Genomic DNA, 23,999 nt, shown 5'->3' with positions numbered 1-23,999 from the left:
TGAATTTAATCTCTGAATCCATCTGCATTTTGATAATTCTGCTGTGGTATTGTGTGTTATCAACCTTAGGTCACAAACCAAATGGTTACAGCCTGCAAGGAATATATCACTGATGATGGTACCACTCGTGTGTGGGACCAGGATTTTGAAATTGCTATTAAAAAAATGCAGGTAAAACTTTCTATACTGTTATCATAGTATCATAATATGTACAGCATAGGAGGAGGCCATTCGACTCATCTGGCCTGTGCCGGCTCTTCGAAAGAGCCATCCAATTAGTCCCATTCCCCTGCTCTTTACCCATAGCCTGTATTTTTTTTCTTCATGTGTTTATCTAATTACCTTTTGAAACAAAATACCCCTTAAATTGTGAGATTTTAATTGGAAAACAGAAGCAAATGTATGTGGGCAGTTATTTTGCAGTGCTGATACATCACAGGATGTGCAGCAGGGCAGAATTTATACCCATTTTCATTTATCATTAACCCATCGCAAATCATAGGGATTGGGTAATTTAAATAATAGGGGTGGGGCACCAGTGCCTGTAATAGCACAACAGAAGTTGCATTATTATCAGAATCTTGAAGTAGCATCTCCCTGAGAGGGGGAGCCAGAAGCTCAGATCGGGCTGAACAAAAAGGTCAAAAAACTGTTATCTTCTCTGAGGGAGCAAAATTGCCATTGAGAAACAGTAATCGATCCTGGATTACATTGTTCATTGTTGATGCTTTGCAGCAGATACAGGCCCTGCAGGTCTTTCAGGGGTGCTTCTAAGGAATATCAAGGACAATACTAAAGGTTTTTACAAGTATATTAAGAGAAAGAGGGTGGCTAAGAGTAATGTGGGCCCCTTAAAGACAGACGCAGGTGATATTATTGTTGAAAATCAGGAAATGGCATATTTGCTAAATACTTACTTTGTATCGGTCACCACTGTAGAGGATGAGGATAAAGTACCAGAGATACGAGGAAAACTAAAAATAAATCAAGGGGAGGAACTTACTGGATTTAATATAAGTTAAAAAAATGGTCATGGATAAAATAATGAGACTAAAGATAGACAAGTCTCCAGGTATTGATGATTTCCACCCCAGGATATTAAAAAAAGTAGCTGAGGAAATTGGTAGATGCTCTAGTCATGATCTTCCAAAACTTTCTTGATTCTGGAATTGTCCTCTTGGATTGGAAAATTGTCATCAACACTCCATTATTTAAGAAGGGTAGTAGAGACAAACTAGGAAATTATAGGCCTATTATTCTAACGTCTGTTGTGGGGAAGTTACTAGAATTTGTTATTAGGGACAGAGTGACTGAGCACTTGGACATATATGAACTGATCAAAGAGAGCCAGCACGGATTTGTAAAGGGTACATCATTTCTGACAAAGCTAGTTGAATTTTTTTGATGATATAACTAACTTGGTAGATAAGGGTGACGATCCGGATTCTTTCCCCTCAGTCTGGTTCAGTAATAACTGCAGTCGAATACATTTTAAAGTTCAGCACAACTTTAATAGCAGGGTTCTTAGTCTGCAGCATGGATTTGGACTCCTGATAGAGTCCCTCTATGCTGGCAGAGCAAGAACAAAAACATACAGAAATCCACACGTTTTTTTCCAGATGAATAGGGTTGGAACATACTTAACGAGGGTCAACACCAATCATAAGCCGGGCATAGGTTGCCATGTGAGGTTACATTATTTCCGGCCAATCATAAATCGTCCATGTGCTGATCATGCTGCTGTTAGACATCAAAGGAGATACTTTCTCACCTTCCAACTTGGAATGTTCTTCCCTGTCCCTTCTGTTCCTTATCTCCCAACCTGGAATGTCTTTCAACTTTGGCTAAGCTCGTTACCTATATTGATCTGCCATAAACATGGAGACATTCAGACCAGTCCTTGACTCACATCAAAGACCTATCATTGATAAGACAGTGCAGGCCTGCTGACTAAGCAAACATATGGCCCAGCAGGAGGGCCAGGCCACTTGTATCAATCTCAGTTACTAACTAATTAACCCTTTCTAACCATGTTGCATTCTGCTTCTTTGCCACATAGGCATCTTAATATTTTACCGAAAACTGACCATGTAGGGATTCTCATTCCCCCCTTTTATCATTTTATGATAACCAATTATTACGGTGCTCACTGGTTCTGCAGCGCAGCAACATTTAAGTAAGCAATAAACTATAAGAGTTATAACAATGAATATGACTAGCCCTTGAACTAGAGAAGTCCCAATAGAACACAGACATGTTTCATCAATACGCCTTTGTATCTTATCTGTTCTCAGGAACAGACTCCTTCTAAACATCTCTCAAGTAAGCTGCGAATGTCCTTGGTCAGCTAAACCTATTCATGTTAGTTTGAAAAGGCTAACATAGTCAAATATCCCATGGTGCTTTATATTTTGTTTCCAGCCTAACTGGACTGAATGGTACCTTTCAGACCATTTTACACCTGTGAATTGGTGCCCTCCCCATTATATCCCTTAATCCAAATTCTCCCTACAATATCCCGTTAGATGCTGTACCTCATCCTAACCAGGTTCCCTTCGTGTTGGCCACCAGTCCGGGTGGAAGAGAGGCAGAGCATCTGATAATCCTATCAAACTATAATTGTCTTCCCTTTTACATGCACCTTACCCCAGCGGGTGCTACTCCCAGTACCATTAAGATGTGTTCTTAGTTGAAACCACAGAGACAATGGGGACATTCTCACCCAGGCTCTGTTTTACTATCTTTGCCAAACCCTTCATCCTCTGCTTACATTTATTACATGCAATGAAAATCAAGAAGCACATTACAACAAACTGCACTACGACTAATACATATGAAACTAATCTAATCCAAGGATGGATCTGTATATTCAGTCACAAATTCCAGAGGTCATTTCACCAGGTGGTGACTTTAATCTGGTCAATGTCATGCTTAATGTTGTTATTGTCCTGTTGTAGGTTATAATAAACCTTCTGGGAGAGGCGTATCTCCATTCGCAATGCTTCCAAGTATTTAGGCAACAGGGGTGTCAGATACCCAAACGTGTCCTGATATGCTTTTAAGTCCTTTCTGACATTCTCAGAAACTTGTACGGTGGTGAGGTTATGCCGGTGTATCTCTACCAGTTCCTCGGGTCCAATCCGAACCAGGACTTCAGAAATGGAGTAGAATTCTGGACTTAAAATATCACAAGTTAGATTGGCATATTTAAACGTTTTCAAATTAGTTGTAACACAGTATTCGCCCTCTCCGGCATATGCCACTTAAGTGGGTTTTAGATCCGCCTCTAGGACCTCCATGGTACAGTTAATATCCCGATTGGTACCGGTATTGTTAAACCCACACTGTGCTTCTAGGCTGTGTCCAACACTATGTGGACACACAGTGACAGCATGTCTAGTAACACATCCCTTTAATTTTGTTCCAGCCAATCAGCTTAAATCTACGTCCTCGAGTTCTTGAACCCTCTGCTAGGGGAAACAGGTACTTCCTGTCTACTTTATCTGGGCCCCTCATAATCTTGTAATTTTGTATCCATCGTGCGGATATCTTCTAAATATTGTTTCTCCCAATTTTATTGTTAACTGATGGGAACCTAACCCTGAATTTTGGAAATCCAAATTACTGTGTCCCTCTTTACTTTAATTTCAGTCCTTTTGATTGATACCAGTGTTTCCTGACTGTTTCATTAATTAGTTGGTTTCTCTATGGACCATGTGTCAGTGCCTTATTTAAAAGGATTTCTCACTCGCCTGGACCACATTAACCATTTTCCTGTTGTGCTGTTGTCAAGTAACTGAGCCTGTCTGAGACTCATTCTTCACTGTATCTTCCTCATGTATCTCCGCATACTAGCAGCATCTCATAGGAATGAGCTTAGTGTTCTTGGATATTAACTTTCTGCTGGCCAGTCTCTTCTTCCTCATGGTATTTCCGAACATTTTCCATGGCACACATCATATGTCCTGTAGGATTCAGTCCTGTAAAAGCAACTGGTTTGTTTAAAGAGTGGTTGCAATAGCTCACCAGGCCATAGGCCTTTGTAATCATGTTCTTCATCCTGATCTCCGTTTCAGATGATGGCAACATACATTTGTATCTTTTATGTCCACTGTAGCCACTCTTAGGTTTTCAGGTTATCTTATCAAAAAGATCAGGGGTGTCGAGAGTGCTTATCTCCCCCTGCATGGTCCCGATGTCAGGGTAGTGGCCAGGCTATTGAGTGTAGTTTTCTCATTATTCATTATAGGCAAGGACACAAATATCTCCACGAGAAAGCTATCAATTTACTATTCTCAACTACACTTTCCTGACTTCCACTAGATTGTATATTTATGCCAGATTGATTTTTTATCATGCCCAATTCAATGACTTTAGAGAAATTCCCATATCTCCCCACCTCGAGCACTCTGTCTCGGAAGACAACAAATAGGCTAAAACAAAACAAATCAAAATGTTTTCAAAAGAAGAGAATCAGGTTGATATCACCACGCTGTGACATTTGGTATCCGCTGATGTCTGCAGCTAAAGTCTTAAATCTTTAACACCACTGGATCGTTTCCTGCACCAAATTTCTCCAGCAAAGGTTGCACCGTAACTTTGTAACTACTCTTGGTAATCCTGCACCATCAACACTCACGTGGTCCAAAAAAAAACACCCAGGGTCACCTGTTTTAAAAGAAACACAGAAAATCCATTGCAGCTCTTCTTGAGAGCCCAAGTGATTAATTTGTCAAATCTTCATTTATTATTTATTTATCCAAAGGAATAATCCCTATACCCGAAACAAATTTAGAAAACAAAACAGGAGAGAGAATTTGCCGAGTTCTACTCTCTCCCTCTCTCTGAAGCACGCAGCCTGTCTGAAATAAACACTGTCTCTTCCACATGCAGATGCACGCAGGGCTGCAGACTGGAATTTCTAACTCCAAGTCCTAATCTCTGTGTTTTCAAGATGTGATGTGGAGATGCCGGTGATGGACTGGGGTTGACAATTGTAAACAATTTTACAACACCAAGTTATAGTCCAGCAATTTTATTTTAAATTCACAAGCTTTCGGAGGCTTCCTCCTTCGTCAGGTAAATGTTCAGGAGCTCCTTGAAGCCTACGCATTTATACATCACAGAACAATATGTAACCACATTAAGCAGATATCATTAGCAGCCGCCTGCTAAGATACGTTATATTCCTGTTTTATTAATTTATTAATGGTTTGGGCATGTGTTTCTAGCACTGTAGCTATCCTTTGCAAATATATGGTCAGCATTTGATCCTCAGACAATTCCTTATCTGTATTTTCAGTTATCTTTTAATATATCTTTAATGCAAGACCCTAAATCTCTGACCTTTTGATCTAATGTTGTCAAATCAATGGTGTTAACAACTGAGGCAAAGGCAGTTGCTATATCACTTATCACAGATCTTTACGTCTCCATATTTGCCTATCTCTTTTTACGATGTCCACCCTCCATTCCATGTCGCTCTTTGTTTTAACACTTGAGTTAGGAGGTGTTGATCTAATTGTTGAGTTTTCTTAGCATTCTCAATGCGAGGTATATAATTTGTCAGGGAAGGTCTCCCCTCTTCGGTCAGATCTTGTATTCTACTATTAATTTCAAATAAAATTGAATAGCCCCAGAACTTGTCAAAACTTCCTTATCATACTGTGGCAGGGTAAAACTGATAGGCGTTTAGTACCCTGTGTCAGTACATAGCTCAAGTAATGGACTTCCAATTGTCTAACCTATGCTTCCTTTTCATATGATTTGTTTTACATTCCTTTCTAAGCAATTTTTCACTGTAGCGTGAAAACTTATATCTCAGTCAATTGTAGCCTTTGGCATTTCCGAGTGATTGGGACAATTTTACTAATATAACCTATACCAATTGTTACCTCATGTTCACCTGTGTAATGGTTAGCCTCAGACAGTTCTCAACCGACTGGGTCATTTCTATCTGTTTGAACTGCTCTTGGAATGACAGTCTGGCTTCTTGGGATGGAAGGGGTTAATATTAACTTGCTCTTGTGGTCGGAGTAACTTGATCCTTCTCCCTTTTGAGATTAAGTTCTCACCTTCAAAATTTCACTTCACACAGGTTTGACTGATTTTTTTACTTCTCACATTTGCGGATTGCTTTATACTATATTTTTGCACACTATTTTTTCACATACTTTTAGTGGATCGGATTATAATCAACGCTCCGAGCTGTTCCAGCTTTCCGACTGTTCCTATCACAATGATCCTGATAGTTTTTTTAATCTATCCCGTTAATTTTTAACCTCTTTTTAAACCACAGCCAATCACAAAATAAACATTCAAAACGCCAATGTTTTGAAGATCCCATGTCTGGAATTTAACGTAAGAACCAGAATTTAATAGGTCACTTAACCTCAATAACTCCAATTTTAATGCAGCAGTATCAGAATTAAACACACGACAAGACAGATACATTACACAAAGGAAGAAAACACACAAGACACAGTAAGAAGGGGGCGTAGCCCACAACACCGACAAAAAAAAACACTGATCAAGACAGGCTTTTTAAAGGGACAGTACACTTAAACAACAAAACCTTTCTTTTTCGGGTCCCTGTCTTTTAAACATTTGTCTAGTCACTTAATTCTATCCATATTTTTTTACAGTACTGTCTCCATAAAGCAATTAGTTATTTGGCTGTGGTACCTCTGTTATTTTTCCAAATTAATTCCTGAGCCTTTTTTGCGGCATCTAAGTTTTATCAATAGTTCCTGTTTATATCCAATCACCAGGAACTTAAACCCTGACTACCCTCAGTGATATTAACCACTGACCTACCGCTTACACGTTATTCCCTCAGTGATATTCGACCACTGACCTCGTCCTGCTATTTCTGTGTATTCGCCAGACTGACCTGAATCTTGTAAGGACACCACACGAGTGTTAGCGATTGGACGATTCGTCGTCAGACTGACGGATTGGAGGAAAACCGACATAGTAAATTAAGACTACTTACATCGGGGCGCCATTTCCTTCCTCCGTGTCTGAGACAATCCGCCTCCTACTCCGCGAACTCTCGGTGAACGACCGTTAAGATCCCACCTCTGACACCAAATGACGATCCGGATTCTTTCCCCTCAGTCTGGTTCAGTAATAACTGCAGTCGAATACATTTTAAAGTTCAGCACAACTTTAATAGCAGGGTTCTTAGTCTGCAGCATGGATTTGGACTCCTGATAGAGTCCCTCTATGCTGGCAGAGCAAGAACAAAAACATACAGAAATCCACACGTTTTTTTCCAGATGAATAGGGTTGGAACATACTTAACGAGGGTCAACACCAATCATAAGCCGGGCATAGGTTGCCATGTGAGGTTACATTATTTCCGGCCAATCATAAATCGTCCATGTGCTGATCATGCTGCTGTTAGACATCAAAGGAGATACTTTCTCACCTTCCAACTTGGAATGTTCTTCCCTGTCCCTTCTGTTCCTTATCTCCCAACCTGGAATGTCTTTCAACTTTGGCTAAGCTCGTTACCTATATTGATCTGCCATAAACATGGAGACATTCAGACCAGTCCTTGACTCACATCAAAGACCTATCATTGATAAGACAATGCAGGCCTGCTGACTAAGCAAACATATGGCCCAGCAGGAGGGCCAGGCCACTTGTATCAATCTCAGTTACTAACTAATTAACCCTTTCTAACCATGTTGCATTCTGCTTCTTTGCCACATAGGCATCTTAATATTTTACCGAAAACTGACCATGTAGGGATTCTCAAAGGAATGTCAATGGATGTTATTTATATATACTTCAAGAAGGCATTTGATAAGGTTCCACATAAGCGATTGTTAACAAAAACGAGAGCGCATGGAATTGGAGGCAACCTATTGGCATGGGTAGGGAATTGGTTAGGTGGTAGGAGACATAGAGTAGGAACAATGGATATGTACTCAAATTGGCAGGATGTGACTAGTGGTACCCCCCAGGAATCTATACTGGGGACTCAGCTTTTCACTATATTTATGTGACTTAGATGAAGGAATAGAGAGCTGTATATCCAAGTTTGCTGACGACATCAAGCTCGGTAGCGCAGTAAATAGTGTAGATGGGAGCAGAAAGTTGCAAAGGGACATTGATAGATTAAGTGAATGGACAAAACTGTGGCAGATGGAGTTCAATATGGGGAAGTGCATGGTCATCCAATTTGGACCTAAGAAAGAAAGATCAGAGTATTTTCTAAATGGTGAGAAGCTGGGAACTGTGGAGGCACAGAGAGATTTAGGGATCCAAACAAATAAATCATTAAAAGCTAGTGGACAGGTACCAAAAAATAATTAAAAAGGCTAATGGAATTTTGGCCTTGATATCAAGAGGTGTGGAATACAAAAGGGTGGAAGTTATGTTACAGTTATATAAAGCACTGGTTAGATCCCATTTATAGTACAGTTCCTATCCTTTTCTATGGGGCTTGTGTAGCAATATGAGAGGGCAGTCAATTTTTACTCAGTGACTAGATTTCCCCAGGTGCAAGGCGCAATCGAGGGGATCCATGTCGCTACATGTACACCTTGCAAGAATGGTGTTGTTGCATACTATCTCTAAATCTGTCATGATAGCAAAATGTTACTTAACTTAATAGACCAGCAATCTGTAAATATTTAGAAAAAAGGGTCACTGAGAACAGAAGAGGCAAAACACAGAATAATTTGCCATTTTACTTTTCTTTTATTTCTGGAATGCTCATTTGATTATAAACTATTTGATTGGTACATTTGTTTCACTATTTAATAAGCAGAATCTCACAATAGCGCTTGTTTAATCTGAGAAGTCTTCTTTCTTTGTTCGGTGGTCTTCTCCCCTCAGACGAGGACATAATCTTTGGATGTTTCTTCCTGCAGAGCGCCTGTAGCTTGGTTGCTCTACAGTTGATGGTTAGCTCTATTTATGTCCCATTTGTTTATTACAACATTCTGCTAACCTAGACAGTCTTTTCTGCTCTTCCCTAGAGCAGATGTATAGGTTCTAATTATCAGTTTCAACAATTGGGCTCAGCTCAAGTCAAACATTTGCAAGTGATCCATCCCTCTTCCTTGTTAGTCTTTCTCAAGGTTCCTTTTAATTGAATTATGGCTTTGTATTGGGTTTTTTTCAAGGTTCTTTCCAAAAAGCTTTTTAGGCTCACCACTTTTAGTAGATTTTTGCAGTTCACAACTAGCTTTAAGAAACAAACTATACCAAGTAAATACAAAACAAAACTGCATTGGGTGATAAATACAACTATGTTAAGTGCTCCAAAACATGGAACAATACAATTATACATCACAACATTGTAAATGTTCGAAACAGGAAAGGGTATCATTCCCTCAACACGTAGCTGGTGCATGTCTGTGACTGCATGCTATCCTGGCAACAACCATGATTTTTTTGTTTTCAGACAACTCACAATTCCACCACTGTTCACAAGTCAAAGTCAGGTGTCTGGATGGCTGATGAGTGCTCAAGACCACTCTGTGCAGCAATTGCTGATAATACCGGTTTGCATCATTAGGAGTGCCACTCGGGTTATCATTGAGCAGATCTTAGGGATACTGATGGCATGCTTCAGTTGTCTGGATAGATCAGGGATAGCGGTTCAGTGAAGTCCAGCTAGAGTCTCTTGCATCATTGTGGTCTGTTGTATGCTGCATATTTTTGAAATCTGGAAAGGACTGCTGATTAATGGCCTGGAGGAGAAAGAGGAGGTGACCAAGGCCAGGAGAATCAAAGCACATAAGAGATACCTTCAGCTAAATTATTGCTGACTGCTACACCAGTACTGCCTACATGCTCCCCCTTTTGAACATAAATTCAGTAATTCATACAGCACAACCACAAATGCTACCAATTCAGATACATTCTGCTACTTTTTCTCCCAGGCATTCCTCCACCTTACCACAAATCAATTTGCACACTTTCTCAGTACACACAGTTCTTTAATAGAAAGATTTGCATCATCTGCTATTTCTTACCACCATGCCTTCTTGTGGTGCCAACAATTGTGTGCCTTTTTAAACCTAGCCTCCTTGATGTTCCCCCATTGACATGAGGTCCTGTGGTGGCTAGCTAATAGTTTCCGGCATGAGCCATGGGAGACTGAGATGGTCCTTATTTTAGGGCAGCTGAGATCCAAAAGGCACCTCCTTCTGGCTGCATGTCCTGTGCTGCTGCCAAGCCAGCCTGGCCATGGCACCTTTCTCCCTCTTATACAGGTGTCAGAGGGGTATGGGGAGAAATTGCATGTGTTACTGTCTTGAGAAAGAGCATTATTATGCATGCACACACCTGCCAAACAACTAATATTGGGCATTGTCCCTGCTTGGCCACTGATCATCACTGGTAAAGCAGTGTCGACTGGCATTCAAGGCGTCAATGGAAGCAGCTTCAATATGCTGGTGGTTCCAGCTGTACCTCGGTCCTCTGGCGGCTGTCTGCTACAGATCTTACTGGAGCTGCCACTCATTCCAGACTGTACACGCATCCATCATGGTACGACAGATGCAGTTAGTGGTCTCCCCCAGTTAAGCCACCATCTGCAGTATATTCTAGGCCACTATCTCCACTGCCTCTACATGCATTTGATGCTCAAGAAGCATTTTTGTTTTAAATACCAGCACCCTGAGATCTGGGTCCCAAGACTGCTCAGCTGAGAGCTGCCATCTCTGGACACTCTGGCCTGCAAAGACTGTCTCCTTGTCGTCCACTCCCAACTCTTCCTGGTCATTTGTGCTCTGTGTGTCACCTGTGACCTTACCTCAGGCTCACTAAAAGAAAAAAAGAAAGACTTGCATTGATATTTCATGATCTCAGGTCGTCCCAAAGCACATTACAGCCAAAGAAGTACTTTTTGAAGTGCAGCAATCTGTTTTAGTGATGTTGGTTGAGGGATAAATATTGGCCAGGACACCGGGAAGAACTCCCATGCTCTTCCTCGAAATAGTGCCATGGGATCCTTTACGTCCATCTGAACGGGCAGACGGGACTTCAGTTTAACGTCTCATTCGAAAGTCAGCATCTCCGATAGTGTAGCAATCCTGCAGCACTGTGTGTCAGCCTAGGTTTTGTACTCAAGTCTCTGGAGTGGGACTTAAACATACAACCGTCTGACTCATGAGGCGAGAGTGCTACCAATGGGCCACGGCTGACACAATTCTCCCATATGGGTGCTTCTGGACAGTCGCTTGTGAAATTAAGATGTCAGGGCAAGGTTAGTGAGGAGTGTATGGGTTTTGGTGAAAACGAGGAGTCAGGAGTCAGTGTATAACTATAGACCACCAAATAGTGGGAAGGAGAGCTTGAAGCATAGAGAGGGAAAAACGGAATGAATTGCAAAACAAAGTAAGGAGTTCAGAAACAGGAATTTGGTGAGAATGGGAATTTGGTGCAGAGGGGGAGATGGTGCTAAGTAATTTAAACGAAGGACAACAGTAAATAAATAAATATATGAATAAATAATCAGAGTAATTAATTATATCTAATGGGATAAAATTAACTAAGTAGAGGATACCAACATTAAAGGTATCTGAATTGCATTAAATAATAATCTGGTATACCTAAATAGTAAATAAGAGTTAAGGGGATACTAAACTAAAGCACATATATAAAATAAGTAGATACATTTTTAACTAAATGAAGGGACAGCTGAGATCTGTTGCCGCAATTTCTGTGCCTCCTGCCGCTCGAGTTTGAGCTCAGGGTTTCTGAGCTTGAGAAACGGCTGATGTCACTGCAGGGCATACGGGAGGCTGAGAATTTCCTGGATCGCACATTCCAGGAGGTGGTCAGTCTGCAAACACAGAGAGCTCAGGAAGATAGTAAGTGGGCGGCCGTCCAGCAGGGTAGGAAGAGGCAGGCAGTGCAGGAATCCTCCAGGAGTGTGACACTCTCAAAACTTTTTTCAGTACGGAATACCGGTGAGGGTGATGACACCTCGAGGGAGTTCAACCTAGAGCACATCCACGGCACTGTGGGGCAAAGAACTGCACAGGGGGGCACAGCAAAGCGTAGAAATGCAGTGGTCACAAGGGATTCAGTAGTCAGGGGGATAGACATGCATTTCTCCAACTGTCGAAGTGAGTCTCACGTGGTGTGTTGCCTCCCTGCTGCTAAAATAAAGGATATCATGGAACCGTGCAGACCATTTTGCGTAAGGAAGGGGAACAGCCTGTTGGAACCAACGATGTAGGAAGGAAAAGGGTTGAGGACCTGCAGTCAGAGTTTCAGGAGCAAGGGAGGAAGTTAAAGAGCAGGACCTCAAAGGTGGTAATCTCTGAATTACTCCCAGTGTCACATGTTGGTGAATATAGGAGCAATAAGATAAGGCAGGTTAATGAGAGGCTGGAGAAATGGTACAGGAGGGGAGGGCTTCAGATTCCTGGGGCATTGGCTCCAGTTCTGGGGCAGGAGGTACCTCAACAGGGCTGGGACCTATGTCCTTGCAGGGAGGTTGACTTGTGGTTTGGGGGAAGGTTTAAACTAATTTGGCAAGAGGAGGGGCACCAGGATGAAGCATTAGAGAGGAGAAACAAGGTGCACAGTGGACTGGGAGAGACAAACAGCATTTGAATAAAGAGTACTTCAGAAATAGGAGGGATCAGACAGGGGGGAAATGCGATGCAGCCTGGGATGGGTTTGGAGTGCACCCTGTACAGTTGTAGCAAAACTTCCCTGCTTTTATACTTCATCCCCCTTGAAATAAAGGCCAATATTCCATTTGCCTTCCCAACTACCTACTGCACCTGTATGCTAACTTTTTGTGTTTCATGGACGAGGACACACCAAATCCCTCTACAACAGCATTCTATAGTCTTTTTTTATTTAGAAATATTTTGCTTTTTTATTCTTCCTACCAAAGTGGATAACTTCACATTTTCCCACATTACACTCCATCTGCCAAATTTTTGCCCACTCGCTTAACCTATCTATATCCCTTTGCAGACACTTTGGGCTCGATTTTCGCACCCGCGATCGGGTGCGTTCATGGCGGGGGGGGGTTGCGAAAATCCGGGATTCCCGGGGCGGGTCTGGAGCCCGGCTCCAACCCGCCCACTTCCGGGTACCCCAGTGACGCGCTGACATGCGCGCGCAGCCCCCGCATGTGGGACTCCCGCCGGCAATTAAAGCCGGCGAGGTGCCACTTAAAGTACTTAAACAGGTACTTCAGGTCGTTTACAGACCTGATTGACCTGATATTTTAGGAGGGATGGGATTTTGAAAGTAACTGAGACTGTTTCCCGTACTGGGGGAAACACTCCCAGTTCAAATGGACGTGTTGCAGCCATCAGCCTGTGGCAGCTGCAAAGGTCTATTTGACAGGTGGTGGGGGGAGACCCTCACTCATTGCAGGAGGCCACTCTGTCACTTTGGACAAAGTTTGGCCTCCACCACCCTCCCCCTAACAATAAAATTCACAAACTTGCACACTTAGCCCGGTGTCCAGACACATTTACCCACCTTGCGGACCCCCTCAAATGTACATCTTCCGGATGGGGGCCGCTGTAGCTGCAATCATGACCTCCTTGGAGGGCGAACAACATTACCAGCCTCGCCGGCCATGCCGTCCACCTCTGACACATGGAGCTTCACAACACAGTGCTGTGACACATTCACCTGCACAGCAGGAGGGAGGGCAACCACAGAGGGAGATGCGTCGCAGAGGGCACTACCCTTGCCACAGGGTCTACAGACCGAGGCTTAGCTTCCTGGACCTCTCTGAGCAGCAGTGCACACGGAGGCTCAGAGTCACTCGACATGTAGTCGTGGACATCTGCAGCCTCCTTCATGCCGAGCTGCTCCTGGCTGGCCCGAGCACCACCTTCTTACCTGTTGCTGTCAAAGTCATCACTGCCCTGAACAACTTCTCCTCCGCATCCTTCCAGGGTGCCACCGGGGACATCGCTGACGTCTCTCAGTTGTCTGCACAAAAGAGCCCTGCAAATACACCTATACCCACTCTGCAGTGACACAATGGGTGGCATCAGTTGTGGGTCTTCATAGTGATCCTCAGGAAAGGGCATTATTGCACAAACCAGACAAGATTTGCAAAGATGTGGCAGTAATGGTGACAATATAATAAGTAATGTGAGTTGATCAGAAATTAAATATAGGTAAACAACATGACAAACCCTCAAACACCCTTGTGCACGACACGTTTGCCTTACGCTTCCTACTGCACATATGTGATGCATGCCCTGTGGCTGCAGCACAGGTAGTGGCAGGTTGAGTGAGGCTGACCGCGAAAGAGATGCATGAGAGGGTGAGTATGAGATAGAGCCATGAGATTGTATGAGGATTGGGTTGAGTGGTAGTGGTGGGATGAGTACTGGCGAGGTGAGTAAGTTCAGGTAAGATGAGGATGAGGTTTGAGTGGGTGTGAGGGGTGATGTGATAGAGTAGTGTTGGCAGTGTAGAAGGAGATGTGAGGTGGGGGCGGTGATGTGGCAGACGAAGGGGAGGGGAATGAGTAAGTGTACTCACTTCGGCTGACCTACTTAGGTGATTGAAGCGCCTCCTGCACTGTATGCAGGTGCGCGATATGTTGGTGGTGCTGGTGACCTCCTCTGCCAACTCGAGCCAGGCCTTCTTGGTGGCAGAGACAGGCTGCTTCCTCCTGCCCGCCGGGGTGAAGATCTCTGTCCTCCCCCTCCTCCTCACCCCATCCAATAATACCTGGAGTGAGGCATCATTAAACCTGGGAGTAGCCTTCACCCTGGGCTGCTCCTTGCTGTAATTTTTCCAGTTTCCTGCAGCATCAGTCAGTGGAAGTCTGCCCCTTTAAATAGGGCTCTTCCAGCTGACAGACCTTGCTGCGCATGCGCAGTCTGCCCGCCACGCAGCTTACCAGAGGGAAACCCGGAAGCACAGGTAAGTGGCTCCAATTAGCCTGCGATTCCGTGTGGAGCACACTGCTTTCACCGGGCACGTTACCCACGCGCCCAGTCGACCCCCCGCTGAAAACCCACCGCCCTGCTAATATCAAGCCTTTCGTGTCCTCCTTACAACTTACTTTTCCACCTATCTTTGCATCATCAGCAAATTTGGCCACAGTACACTCGCTTCCTTCATGCAAGTCATTAAAAAGATTGTAAATATTTGAGGCCCCGGCACTGATCCATAAGGTACCCCACTAGTTACAAATTGCCATCCTGATAATGACCCCTTTATCCAGACTCTCTGTTTTCTGTTAGTTAGTCAGTCCTCTATCCATGCAAATATATTACCCTCAACGTCATGAGCTCCTATCTTGTGCTGTAACCTTTTATGTGGCACCTTATCGAATGTCTTTTGGAAATTCAAATACACTACATCGACTGGTTCCCCTTTATCCACCCTGCTCGTTACTTCCTCAAAGAACTCTAATAAATTTGTCAAACATGATTTCTCTTTCATAAAACCATGCTGACTCTCCTTGATTGTATTTTGAGTCTCTAAATGTCCTGCTACTACTTCCTTAATAATCGATTCTAGCGTTTTCCAATGACAGATGTTAGGCTAATTGGCCTATAGTTACCTGCTTTCTGTCTGCCTCCTTTCTTGAATAGGTGCATTACATTTGCGGTTTTTCAATCTGCTGGGACCTTTCCAGAATCTAGAATAAGAAAAAGGCATTAGTGAGAAAGGACTGTAGCTCAGAATAACAGGATGTAGAATCAGCATGGTTGGAGCTAAGAAATAACAAGAGGCAGAAAACACTGGTGGGAGTAATTTATAGGCCCCCGAACAGTAGTTATTGTGTTGAACAGAGTAGAAAACAGGCAATTAGAGGAGCATGTAACAAGGGTAATGCAATAATCGTGGGGGATCTTCATATAGACTGCTCAAACCAAATTGGCAAAAGTAGTTTGTAGGACGAGTTCATGGAATGCATCTGAGAAAGTTTTCGAGAATAATATCTCAACGAACCAACTAGGGAACAGGCTATTTTAGATCTAGTATTGTGTAATGAGACAGGGTTAACTAATAATCTTATAGTTATAGTTAAGAGTGATCATAATATGATAGAATTTTATACTGAGTTTGAGAGTGATATAGTTGAGTCCAAAATTAGGGCCTTAAATTTAAACAAAGCCAATTACATAGGTATGAAGGGTGAGTTGGTTAAGGTAGATTGGGAAATTAGATTAAAAGATATGATGGTAGATAAACAATGGTGAACATTTAAAGAAATAATTCATAATTCTCAACGAATATGCATTCTTTTGAGGAATAAAAACTGCGGTCATCTCCCTCCAAAACAGGTATACCGTTTTGGATACTGTTGGGGGAGATGGCTCACCAGGGGAAGGTGGCAGTGGCCAGGTTCATGGCACCGTGGCTGGCTCTGCTGCACAGGAGGGCAGGAAAAAGAGTGGCAGAGCTATCGTGATAGGGGACTCGAGTGTAAGGGGAATAGACAGGCGTTTCTGCGGACGCAACCGAGACTCCAGGATGGTATGTTGCCTCCCTGGTGCAAGGGTCAAGGATGTCTCGGAGCGGCTGCAGGACATTCTGGAGGGGGAGGGTGAACAGCCAGTTGTCGTGGTGCAGAGAGCACCAACGATATAGGTAAAAAACAGGATGAGGTCCTACAAGCTGAATTTAGTGAGTTAGGAGTTAAACTAAAGAGTCGGACCTCAAAGGTAGTAATCTCAGGATTGCTACCAGTGCCACGGGTTAGTCAGAGTAGGAATGACAGGATAGCTAAGATGAATACGTGGCTTGAGAGATGGTGCAAGCTGGAGGGATTCAAATTCCTGGGCCATTGGAACCGGTTCTGGGGGAGGTGGGACCAGTACAAATTGGACGGTCTGCATCTGGGCAGGACTGGAACCAATGTCCTAGGGGGAGTGTTTGCCAGTGCTGTTGGGGAGGGTTTAAACTAATGTGGCAGGGGGATGGGAACCGATGCAGGAAGTCAGTGGGAAATAAAGTGGTGACAGAAACAAAACGCAGTAAGGGAGAGTGTACAGAACATGACCGGACAGATGGTCTGAGAAAGCAGGGCAAAGACCAAGGGAAGTCTAGATTAAACTGCATTTATTTCAATGCAAGAAGTCTGATGGGCAAGGCAGATGAACTCAGGGCATGGATGGGTACATGGGACTGGGATGTTATAGCTATTACTGAAACATGGCTAAGGGAGGGGCAGGACTGGCAGCTCAATGTTCCAGGGTACAGATGCTATAGGAAAGATAGAGCAGGAGGTAAGAGAGGAGGGGGAGTTGCGTTCTTGATTAGGGAGAACATCACGGCAGTAGTGAGAGGGGATATATCCGAGGGTTCGCCCACTGAGTCCATATGGGTAGAACTGAAAAATAAGAAGGGAGAGATCACTTTGATAGGATTGTACTACAGACCCCCAAATAGTCAACGGGAAATTGAGGAGCAAATATGTAAGGAGATTACAGACAGCTGCAAGAAAAATAGGGTGGTAATAGTAGGGGACTTTAACTTTCCCAACATTGACTGGGACAGCCATAGCATTAGGGGCTTGGATGGAGAGAAATTTGTTGAGTGTATTCAGGAGGAATTTCTCATTCAGTATGTGGATGGCCCGACTAGAGAGGGGGCAAAACTTGACCTCCTCTTGGGAAATAAGGAAGGGCAGGTGACAGAAGTGTTAGTGAGGGATCACTTTGGGACCAGTGATCATAATTCCATTAGTTTTAAGATAGCTATGGAGAATGATAGGTCTGGCCCAAAAGTTAAAATTCTAAATTGGGGAAAGGCCAATTTTGATGGTATTAGACAGGAACTTTCAGAAGTTGATTGGGAGAGTCTGTTGGCAGGCAAAGGGACGTCTGGTAAGTGGGAGGCTTTCAAAAGTGTGTTAACCAGGGTTCAGGGTAAGCACATTCCTTATAAGGTGAAGGGCAAGGCTGGTAGAAGTAGGGAACCTTGGATGACTCGGGAGATTGAGGCACTCGTCAAAAAGAAGAAGGAGGCATATGACATGCATAGGCAGCTGGGATCAAGTGGATCCCTTGAAGAGTATAGAGATTGCCGGAGTAGAGTTAAGAGAGAAATCAGGAGGGCAAAAAGGGGATATGAGATTGCTTTGGCAGATCAGGCAAAGGTGAATCCAAAGAGCTTCTACAAATACATAAAGGGCAAAAGGGTAACTAGGGAGAGAGTAGGGCCTCTTAAGGATCAACAAGGTCATCTATGTGCGGAACCACAAGATATGGGTGAGATCCTGAATGAATATTTCACATCGGTATTTACGGTTGAGAAAGGCATGGATGTTAGGGAACTTGGGGAAATAAATAGTGATGTCTTGAGGAGTGTACATATTACAGAGAGGGAGGTGCTGGAAGTCTTAACGCGCATCAAGGTAGATAAATCTCCGGGACCTGATGAAATGTATCCCAGGACGTTAAGGGAGGTTAGGGAGGAAATTGCGGGTGCCCTAGCAGAGATATTTGAATCATCCACCGCTACAGGTGAGGTGCCTGAAGATTGGAGGGTAGCAAATGTTGTGCCTTTGTTTAAGAAGGGCGGCAGGGAAAAGCCTGGGAACTACAGACCAGTGAGCCTGACATCTGTAGTGGGTAAGTTGTTAGAGGGTATTCTGAGGGACAGGATCTACAGGCATTTGGAGAGGCAGGGACTAATTAGGAACAGTCAGCATGGTTTTGTGAGAGGAAAATCATGTCTCACGAATTTGATTGAGTTTTTTGAAGGGGTAACCAAGAAGATAGATGAGGGCTGTGCAGTAGACGTGGTCTACATGGACTTCAGCAAAGCATTTGACAAGGTACCGCATGGTAGGTTGTTACATAAGGTTAAATCTCATGGGATCCAAGGTGAGGTAGCCAATTGGATACAAAATTGGCTTGACGACAGAAGACAGAGGGTGGTTGTAGAGGGTTGTTTTTCAAACTGGATGCCTGTGTCCAGCGGTGTGCCTCAGGGATCGGTGCTGGGTCCGCTGTTATTTGTTATTTATATTAATGATTTGGATGAGAATTTAGGAGGCATGGTTAGTAAGTTTGCAGATGACACCAAGATTGGTGGCATTGTGGACAGTGAAGAAGGTTATCTAGGATTGCAACGGGATCTTGATAAATTGGGCCAGTGGGCCGATGAATGGCAGATGGAGTTTAATTTAGATAAATGTGAGGTGATGCATTTTGGTAGATCGGATCGGGCCAGGACCTACTCCGTTAATGGTAGGGCGTTGGGGAGAGTTATAGAACAAAGAGATCTAGGAGTACAGATTCATAGCTCCTTGAAAGTGGAGTCACAGGTGGATAGGGTGGTGAAGAAGGCATTCAGCATGCTTGGTTTCATTGGTCAGAACATTGAATGCAGGAGTTGGGATGTCTTGTTGAAGTTGTACAGGGCATTGGTGAGGCCACACTTGGAGTATTGTGTACAGTTCTGGTCACCCTATTATAGAAAGGATATTATTAAACTAGAAAGAGTGCAGAAAAGATTTACTAGGATGCTACCGGGACTTGATGGTTTGACTTACAGGGAGAGGTTAGACAGACTGGGACTTTTTTCCCTGGAGAGTAGGAGGTTAAGGGGTGATCTTATAGAAGTCTATAAAATAATGAGGGGCATAGATAAGGTCGATAGTCAAAATCTTTTCCCAAAGGTAGGGGAGTCTATAACGAGGGGGCACAGATTTAAGGTGAGAGGGGAGAGATACAAAAGGATCCAGAGGGGCAATTTTTTCACTCAAAGGGTGGTGAGTGTCTGGAACGAGCTGCCAGAGGCAGTAGTCGAGGCGGGTACAATTTTGTCTTTTAAAAAGCATTTGGACAGTTACATGGGGAAGATGGGTATCGAGGGATATGGGCCAAGTGCAGGCAATTGGGACTAGCTTAGTGGTATAAACTGGGCGACATGGACATGTTGGGCCGAAGGGCCTGTTTCCATGTTGTAACTTCTATGATTCTATGCATGAGAAAAGTGATTCAACAGTGGCTAACCAGAAAAGTTAAGGATAGTATTGGACTAAAAGAAGAGGCATGCAAAGTTGTTGGAAAGAATAATAAGCCTGAGGATTGGGAGGGTTTTAGAAATCAGCAAAAGGTGACCAAGAAATTGTTAAAGAAGGAGAAAATTGAATATGAGAATAAAATAGCAAGAAATATAAAAGCAGATTATAAGAGCTTCTACAAGTATGCAAAAAGGAAGAGATTAGTGAAAGTAAACGTGGGTCCTTTAGAGGCAGAGACAGGAGAAATTATAATGCAGAGACATTAAACAAATATTTTGTATCTGTCTTCACAGTAGAAGACACAAAAAGCATACTGAAAATAGTGGGGAGAAAGTACTGGAGAAATTAATAGGACTAAAAGCCGACAAATTCCATGGACCTGATGGCCTACATCCTAGGGTTTTAAAGGAGGTGACTGCAGAGACAGTGCATGCATTGGTTTTGATCGTCCAAAATTCCCTAGCTTCCAGAATGGTCCCCATAGATTGGAAGGTAGCAAATGTAACCCTGTTATTCAAGAAAGGAGGGAGAGAGAAAACAAGGAACTATAGGCCAGTGAGCCTGACATCAGTCGTAGGGAAAATGTTAGAATCTATTATTAAGGACGTAGTAACAGGGCACTTAAAAAATCATAATATGATTAGGCAGACTCAACACAGTTTTATGAAAGGGAAATTGTGTTTGACAAATCTATTACGAGTTTTTTGAGGATGTGACTAGCAGGGTAGATAAGTGGGAACCAGTGGATGTAGTATATTTGGATTTTGAAAAGGCATTCGATAAGGTGCCACAGAAGAGGTTGTTACACAAGATTAGGACTCATGGGATTGGGGGTAATATATTAGCATGGATTGAGGATTGGTTAACGGACAGAAAGCAGAGAGTAGGAATAAACGGGTCATTTTCAGTTTGGCAGCTTGTAACTAGTGGAGTGCCGCAAGGATCGGTGCTTGGGCCTCAGCTGTTTACAATATATATCAATGACTTAGATGAAGGGACCGAGTGTAATGTATCCAAGTTTGCTGATGATACAAAACTAGGTGGGAAAGTAAGCTGTGAGGAGGACACAAAGAGGCTGCAAAGAGATATAGCAGGTTAATTGAGTGGGCGAGAAGGTGGAAACCGGAGTATAATGTGGGGGAAATGTGAAACCATCCACTTTGGTAGGAAGAATAGAAAATCAGAATTTTTTTTTAAAAGGTGAGAGACTAAGAAATGTTAGTAGTCAGAGGGATTTGGATGTCCTTGTACACGAATCGCAGAAAGTTAACATGCAGGTACAGCAAGCAATTAGGAAGGCAAATGGTATGTTCGCCTTTATTGCAAGGGGGTTGGAGTATAAGAGTAAGGAGGTCTTACAGCAATTCTACAGGGCTCTGGTGAGACCACACCTGGGGTGCTGTGTACAGTTTGGTCTCCTTGCCTAAGGAAGGATATACTTGCTTTAGATGGGGTGCAACAAAGGTTCTCTAGATTGATTCCTGGGATGAGAGGGAAATGGCCAATGGGAGGCCTTTAAGGAGGAGATATTTCGTGTACAGATTAAACACATTCCTATGAGGGAGAAAGTCTTTTGAAGGGCATCTAAAGCTAGAGCTCCCTGCATGATTAAAGATAAAATGAAACAGAAAAAGGAAGCTTATAATAAATGTCAGATTCATGATACAGTAGAGAATCAAGCAGAGTACAGAAAGTGCAGAGGAGATTTGAAAAAGGAAATAAGAGGGGCAAAGAGAGTGTATGAGAAAAGATTAGCAGGTAACATAAAAAGGAACACTAAGACCTTTTATAAACATATAAATAGTAAAAGGTAGTCAAAGGAAGGATGGGGCTGGTTAGGGTCCAAAAAGGAGATCATCTTCTGGAGGCAGAGGGCATGGCTGAGGTACTAAATGAATAGTTTATATCTGTCTTCACAAAAGAAAGGAGGAGGTAATAGAGAAATTAGATAAGATAAAAAGAGATAAAGAGGAGGTACTTAAAAGTTTGTCAGCACTCAAAATAGAAAAATCACCCTGTCCAGTTGGCCTGCATCTTAGTTGCTGAGGGAAGTAAGGGTGGAAATAGCGCAGGCTCCAGCCACAATCTTTCAATCCTACTTGGATGTGGGCATGGCGCCAGAGGACTGGAGAGTTGCAAATGTTACACCCCTGTTCAAGAAAGGGGAGAGGGATAAACCCAGTAACTACAGGCCAATCAGCCTAACATTGGTGGTGGGGCATCTTTTAGAGCCAATAATCCAGGACAAAATCAATTGTCATTTGGAGAAACATGGGTTAAGTGACAGCCAGCATGGATTTGTTAAAGGCAAATCGTGTCTGACAAACTTGATTTTGAGTTCTTTGATGAGGTAACGGAGAGGGTTGATGAGGGTAGTGTGGTTGATGTTGTGTATATGGACTTACAAAAGGCATTTGATCAAGTAACATATAATAGACTTGTTAGCAAAATGGAAGCCCATGGGATTAAAGGGGCAGTGACAACATGGATATGAAATTGGCTAACAACAACAACTTGTATTTAAAGGCACTTCAAAGGAGCGTTATCAAACAAAATTTGACACCGAGCCACATAGGGAGATGTTATGACAGGTGACCAAAAGCTTGGTCAAAGAGGTAGGTTTTATGGAGCATCTTGAAGGAGGAGAGTGAGGTGGAGAGGTTTAGGGAGGGAATTCCAGAGTTTTAGGCCTAAGCAGCTGAAGGCACGGCCGCCAGTGGTGGGGCGAAGGAAGTCAGGGATGCGCAAGGGCCAGAATTGGAGGAGTGCAGAGATTTCAGAGGGTTGTAGGGCTGGAGGAGGTTACAGAGATAGGGATGGGCAAGGCCATGGACTGATTTGAAAACAAGGATGAAAATTTTAAAATCGAAGCGTTGCTGGACCAGGAGCCAATGTAGTTCAGCGAGCATGGGAGTGAACGCGACTTGGTGCAAGTTAGGATACGGGCAACAAAGTTTTGGATGAGCTCAAGTTTATGGAGGGTGCAAGGGGGGAGACTGGCCAGGAGAGCATTGGAATAGTCAAGTATAGAGGTAACAAAGGCATGGTGACGGCTTCAGCAGCAGACGAGCTGAGGCACCGGCAGAGATGGGCCTGGAGGGCTCAAACTCTCAACCTTCTGACTCAGAGATGAAAGTGCTACCAACTCAACCAAACTGACTCTGACTTACCAACAGTGACCGGCATAGACTAACAGAACATATCAGGACAGGAATACTGTGACAGGTCATCTGTACTTTACCCTCATAAGGTGATGGAATGAATCCCAGGTGGAAAAAGACTGGAAGGCCAAAGCTGATATGGTGGAACTATATACTGGCATTTATGCTTTACAGGACTAAACTGATTCACAAAATCAAATGTGTTGTTAGAGGATGGATATTCTTACTCCTCTAAATAATTGGGTTCAGGGCATTCCAGGTATATATTCACAGATTTTTTTAAGCATATCGACAATAATTAAACATACACTTAACAACAGCATTTACGAGTTTTTAACCTGGAGAATCCACACATTAACATTGTTTTATATTTCAAAATAAACTTTATTCATAAAATTTGTAAAGGTACATACAATGCAATTCAAGTCATGCTTCAAACAATACAATACGGGTTGTACAATTTGCAACAGTACATACAGTTCAAATCAACGGTCCCGGTACAATCAATAGTTATGCACCATACATTATACCGTTCATGGCACCTGAGGGTGCCTCATTGCATTACAGTCGATACCGGTTATAGATGCAGTACATTTCATTACATTCATTTATCATTTTAGATTCTGCTCGAGGGGGTTTTTCCCTGATTCCAGCTCCTCAGTATACAATGGCGGGAGGGCTTAAACGGTGGCCTTTCCCCGTGGAGCCTCTGCATAGGTCGCACCTCACTTCAGTGCGGCCTGCAGCACATACTCCTGCACCTTGGAGTCTGTCAGGTGGCAACACTCGGTCGTAGACAGCTCGTTCAGCTGGAAGACTAGCATATTTCCGGCAGACCAAAGGGCCTCCTTCACCGAGTTGATGGTCTTCCAGGCGCAGGTGATATT

The 23,999-nt window shown here is 43.3% G+C and overlaps 1 protein-coding gene across 1 annotated transcript in view; it reads left to right on the top strand.

Annotated features, from left to right (window-relative positions):
* The window catches only part of LOC137322209 (dynein axonemal heavy chain 8-like), a 1,675,662-nt gene that overhangs the window by 230,695 nt on the left and 1,420,968 nt on the right, over positions 1–23,999 (top strand). The window contains exon 11 of the mRNA XM_067985325.1: positions 70–171. Coding sequence (XP_067841426.1) covers positions 70–171 — 102 coding nt within the window. The remainder of the gene's footprint in view (positions 1–69; positions 172–23,999) is intronic.

This window comes from Heptranchias perlo, chromosome 5 (genome assembly GCF_035084215.1).
Source record: "Heptranchias perlo isolate sHepPer1 chromosome 5, sHepPer1.hap1, whole genome shotgun sequence".
NCBI lineage: Eukaryota > Metazoa > Chordata > Chondrichthyes > Hexanchiformes > Hexanchidae > Heptranchias > Heptranchias perlo.
This window is presented reverse-complemented; position numbering and strand designations above follow the sequence as displayed.